Genomic DNA, 6,000 nt, shown 5'->3' with positions numbered 1-6,000 from the left:
AAAAAGGCAGTCAGCATCATCAGAGACCCACACCATTCTTGCCACCCACTCATTTCACCCATGCCAACGGGATGAAGGTACAGGAGCCTGAAAACTGTATCGTCCAGGTTCAGGAACAGCTTCTTCTCCACAGCCAACGGGCTATTAATCACTACAACCTCAAATAAGCTCTGAACTACAATAGATTATTGTTATTATTATCGAAATCAAGTGTACACTTACAGTTCCACGATAGTCCATTAAACACCGGATCCTAAAATAAAAATAGATAGCGTTACAAATAACCAGCGGGTCAGGTGGCGTCCACGAGAAAGTCAAATTCTCTGAAGAAGGGTTTCGGCCCGAAACGTTGCCTATTTCCTTCGCTCCATAGATGCTGCTGCACCCGCTGAGATTCTCCAGCTTTTTTGTGTACCTAAGTCAAATTATCTAGTTGATACTATATGCTAATTAGGGATAGCTAAAATCTCGATTTTAATTCGCCAAAATTTTCGAACTTTTCTATTTTACTTCGCTAAGGACGGCCAATGGTAAACAAAGGCGGAATCCATTGACCAATGAAAAGCCGCTCGATTTACTGTCAGTGACGAAGATATAAAAGAAGCTGCGACCGTAGATTCGGGTTCATTTCGGTTTCTGAAGCGAAGATGTCAGGAAGAGGTAAAACTGGAGGGAAAGGGCGCGCCAAAACCAAGACCCGTTCTTCGCGATCTGGTTTGCAATTCCCGGTTGGTCGAATCCATCGACTGTTGCGGAAGGGCCACTATGCTGAGCGCATTGGTGCTGGCGCTCCGGTTTATTTAGCGGCGGTGCTCGAGTACCTGACAGCGGAGATTTTGGAACTGGCGGGAAACGCGGCCCGCGACAACAAGAAGACCAGGATCATCCCCCGCCACCTGCAGCTCGCCATCCGCAACGATGAGGAGCTCAACAAGCTGTTGGGTGGGGTCACCATTGCCCAAGGTGGGGTTTTGCCCAACATCCAGGCTGTGCTGCTGCCCAAGAAAACCGGCCACCCCAGCAAAATTTACATCTAAATGATATCAACAAACCTAATTTGACACAAAAGCCCCTTTTAAGAGTCACTAAATATATTCTGAAAGAGTGTTATCGTGTAATATTTGCTTTAATCGTTATATGTTTGGTTTCGATGATAATACATCATGAAAACATGCACGAAAGTGGTCCACTGAGTCTATGCCGACCATCGATCACCCGTTCACAGTAGTCCATGTTTTATCATGTCATGCACTCCATATACAATAGGGGTAATTTAAAGAAACTAAACATTTCCACAACTCCACGCGTCTTTCTGATATGAACATGGCACGGTAGGGGCGCAGCGGTCGAGTAGCTGCCTACTGTCTACGTACGGAGTATGTACGTTCTCCTGTGACCGCGTCGGTTTCCTCCCACACCAAAGACTTACAGGTTTGTAGGTTAATTGGATTGGAATCATTGTGAGTTGTCCCTAGTGTGTGTAGGATAGTCTTAATGTGCGGGGATCGCTGGTCGCCGCGGACTCGGTGGGCCTGTGAGATTCAAAAATCACAAATGCTCTTGAGACAAATTCAGACAAAGTGTTTTTATTAATTTCATATTCTGCAGAATAGGTGCCTCTCCTCTGATGTCCCCTAGAGGCACACGAAGATGGAGATGCTTTCTATCTTTATACCTTTCTTCACTATGGCCACTACCTCATGTCTCCCCATCGAGTTTCGTCCAATCATAACATAAAGCCCACATTCCCACGAGAATGTCCAGGAACGTCTCGGACCATCTCCTGACGTCAAAGGCTTCTGCTGGAGTTTTTATCTTTGTTACTTTCTTTATCTAGAATTTCTCTCTGTTCTGTATATTGTTACTTTATTCTACCAGCAGACTGGCTTCTGCTGACAGCTCATTTCTTTCTAAGTTATATTTTTCAGAGTTCTAGTATAAATCAACCATCCCTATTAACCCTTTTCTCACAGGCCGAAGGTCCTATTTCCGCGCTGTTTCTCTAAACTAAAGGAGACTAGAGCACCAGTAGTTTTACTTGGTCACAAGACTGGTCCACACACACAGCACCCGAGGACACGATCGAACGTAGGTCACGTGCTACTGCGCAGTCTACTGGACACTGGAATCAACCGTGTATTCTGTTAACTCTTTATTTGAGATGTTTTTGCTAATATAATAATAATAAGCCTTCGTTGTCATTGTACTTATTGTACATTATACAACGAAATTAGGAGAGCTACTCCTGATCAGTGCAACCAAAACACGTTCAAACAAGACAAAAACACATCCAATACATTCAATATGTTATTTAACTGCTTAAAATAGTAGATAAATTATAATTATCACACCTAGGTAGACAAATCGCACTGGGAGAATATTATACTTTAAAATTTAATAAACACTTAAAAATAATTTAAAAAAAGAAGGACTATTAGCTGAGTGGTCTTTTTTATAGTGGAATGGATGACAGCATTCTCATGTTGTGTGGATATTTGATGAATTTAGAGTTCTAATGAACCAGGGAAAGAAACTGTTCTTGAGTCTGTCCGAATTTTAACGCACCTGTACCGCCTACCAGGAGGTTGAACAGGAACTGTCCAGGATGGAAGGGGTCTGATTACTTTCCTGGCTATACAGAGCACCGAGAGCTGGAGATGTCTTCCAAGGAAGGCAGATGGCAGCTGATGATTTTCTGGGCAGTTTTCATCAAAGATTATAGATGCTTTTTGAAAAAGCAAAGAGGTTTTAACTGCAATAATATAATAACCTCACATGATTATTGTACACCATACTAAACCATGACAGCATGATTGATGATTACTGTGAACTTTCAGCAAGTTGTCATCTAGTTTTTGCAAGAGAGTGAACAGCAGATTACTATGCATGTCTGTGTTTGAATGAGTTCACCTTTGAGTAATGCCCAACTGTACTAAAGTAACAATGTTCTCCAAAAAGGAGACCGGTCCAAGACATGATTATTATTGTGAGATTGTAGTGATTTATTTCGTACCTCACGCGTACTAATAAAAACAAATAAAAATGCAATGTTTCTGTTTGTAAACCAGCCATTCATGCCAAACCCACCTATGGAATCTAAACCAAAAGATTGGGAAAATAAATGATTATATAGTCTATTTTCTGTAGGGCGCTGTTACTTTTTCTAATAAATGTTCTAATTCTTTTAATTAATTAATCTGCAACTTTTGGCACTGATGAGTTACAAATTCCTTCCTAATGATACTTTATCTAAATCTGTGCCAAATTTCAGATAGATACCAGACATGGGTCACGAAAGTTAAATTCTAGATGCTTTTTCGATGCTCGGCCCATGGTCTAAAATGAATTAAGAACCTTCTAGAGTAGCCAATGTATTCAGAATTGTTGAAAAATACAATTCTAAATTTAGTTCACAGGATATCAGAAATATTTTCCTAGTCAATCAAATATTCATAGTGAAATTTACCAACAAAACAGTTCTTCGGATATGTTAAGGTCATTTAATTACATTTTTGAATTTGCCAGTTTCTTGTGTAGGTTTGAAAATTGAAATTGCCAACGGACAACTGTCGAGTCACCGGACATCTCATTTGCATAGATGGAGCTAAATATTCATGAATGCTGCAGAGTAACAGCCAATCAGAAAGTTGTGTAATTACCACATTTCAACCAATGAGGTTAACGGATGCCGATGACAACTGTTTAGATGCTCCAATAGCACAGCATCCCGCTGATGGTCAGAGAGACATTTGGATTGTGCGTGTTGGAACATCATGGGATGATGGTCTGAGTTTAAAACAACGCAGAAATAACGGAACAAAGTATTAATACTTATTTCAGTTTATTATTGAGTCTCTTGGACCCCACTGACCACTATCTCTAGCACCATCACTGACTTCATCAACTCCGGCTCCCTGCCCTCCCAAGCCCCCAACCTCATAGTTCCCCAGCCCCGCACGGCCCGATTTTACCTTCTCCCCAAAATCCACAAACCTGACTGTCCTGGCAGACCCATTGTTTCTGCCTGTTCCTGTCCTACAGAACTTATTTCCACATATCTCAACTCCATCCTATCCCCCCTGGTTAAATCCCTCCCTACCTATGTTCAAGACAACCCACACGCTCTTCGTTGACTCTGTTTTCTAGGCCCCCATTCCCTCATCTTCACCATGGATGTCCAGTCACTCTACACCTCCATCCCCCACCAGGAGGGTCTCAAAGCGCTCCATTTCTTCCTCGACCGGAGAACCAACCAATCCCTGTCTACTGATACGCTTCTCCACCGGGCTGTAGACGCCGCGCTAGCTGGAGCTGTGTAGACCGCGCGCGGCTTCAGGCTGCCGGCTGCCCCGGGCCAGCGAAACGGAGTGCTCCCCTCCAGCGAGCCCCAGCGAGGGCTCACCCGCTCCACTCCGAGAGCCACGCTGCGCCTGCCGCTGAAGCCCCGGGCGCGTCTCAGGGAAAGGCCGCGCCGATCCTTGCTGTTAGGCCACGGGGGAGGCGACCTAGAAAAAGTTGCCTCTCCATGGAGGAGGCGGCCGAAACGGTTTCCCCCACACCACCCCCCACACAAAACACACAAAGAAACATTAAAAACATACTTTAAAACATACTAAAAAAAATTTAAAAAGTTGAAAAACTAACGTGCTGCTGACAGGGCTGCTGCCATTGCAGCGCCCCCACCTCACTTTAAAACAATGGGCTGTCATCTATGACATCTCCATTGGAGAAAATGGTTCTGACTGTCTCTCCTATCTATGCCTCATAATTGTATATACTATTATGAGGTCGCTCCTCAGCCTCCGATGCTCCAGTGGAATTAACTAAAGCATCACCACATCAGATCTCAGCAGCCTAGTTAGCCAGGTGGGGTCAAGCAGATCTCTGGTTTGATCCATGAGGATGCTGATGGTTTTCTTGGAGAATGTGATCAGGGATGCGGTCACGTACACCGAGCGCGCAAAGCACAAGATGGTCACTGCCTGTGAATGCGGTGTACGCTCTGAAAAGCCTGGGCCACACTCTCTGTAGGCTTTGTGACAGAAGAACTCCCCCATTTCTCCCGAATACAAACAAAGGCTCTTCTAAGAGCCCCCTCCCCCCCAAGCCATTCTGTCTCACTGAGTGAGCAGTGACTAAGGAGTAGATGGTGATGATAAAATCCTTAGTTGTATTTAGTTGTCTAGGTTGTTTGATCCAGCGGGATTTTATGAATATCAATGAATATGAATGATTATCGTTGAATAGAATGATGAATATCAGACATTCAGAGAATGAAAGGAATCGAAAGAAGATCCTCTACAAGTCAACTACCGGTTTTCCCCTAGCCCACTTTATTAAAAAGGACTCAAGGTGCTGGCATAACTCAGTAGTACATAAAATTATGATTTATAGGTAGGACAGACAGTATCTCTGGAGAACATGGATAGGTGACGTTTTGGGGAGGAATCCTTCTTCAGTCTGATGAGAGGAAGAGGCAGAATAAAGCATGGCAGTTAATAGCTGGTCGCAAGCCAGGGGGTGGGGTGTGTCTGAAGGGCAGATAGTTGGAACAAAGGCTAGAGATTAAAGAAGGCGGCGCAGTGGTAGAGTTGCTGTCTCACAGAGCTTGCAGCGTCAGAGACCAGGATTCGATCTCGACTACAGGTTCTGTCTGTGCAGTTTGTACGTTCTCTCCATGTGGGTTTTCTTTGTGATCTTCGGTTTCCTCTTCGGTTGTTTGTAGGTTAATTGGCTTTGTATGAGCGGTGGATGGAAGAGAGAGTGTGGTGTAGAAAGAGGAGGAGGATGTTCGAAGTTACCTCAATTTGGAGATTTTTTATAATTCTTTATTAATGCAACAATACTCAAATAGACTCTCTGACATTGGCAGCCGTATGCAAATGAAGGATGGCAAATCGGCAATTACAATTGATTAATCCTTGTTTACCTGCACCAATCACAGCAGGTGTTCGGTTTCATTTTGCAACTGGCAGGAGAACCAGAAGAATTTTTAACATG

The 6,000-nt window shown here is 43.7% G+C and overlaps 1 protein-coding gene across 1 annotated transcript; it reads left to right on the top strand.

Annotated features, from left to right (window-relative positions):
- The first annotated feature begins 632 nt into the window (after positions 1-632).
- Positions 633-1,127, top strand: LOC129715214 (histone H2A-like). Its single transcript, XM_055665074.1, has one exon. The coding sequence runs from the start codon at positions 648-650 to the stop codon at positions 1,035-1,037; it is 390 nt and encodes a 129-aa protein (XP_055521049.1). The 5' UTR covers positions 633-647; the 3' UTR covers positions 1,038-1,127.
- Positions 1,128-6,000: the final 4,873 nt, after the last annotated feature.

This window comes from Leucoraja erinacea, unplaced genomic scaffold, assembly GCF_028641065.1.
Source record: "Leucoraja erinacea ecotype New England unplaced genomic scaffold, Leri_hhj_1 Leri_105S, whole genome shotgun sequence".
Classification (NCBI taxonomy): Eukaryota; Metazoa; Chordata; class Chondrichthyes; order Rajiformes; family Rajidae; genus Leucoraja; species Leucoraja erinaceus.
Note: the sequence above shows the minus strand (reverse complement) of the source record. Positions and strands in the feature narration are given on the sequence as shown.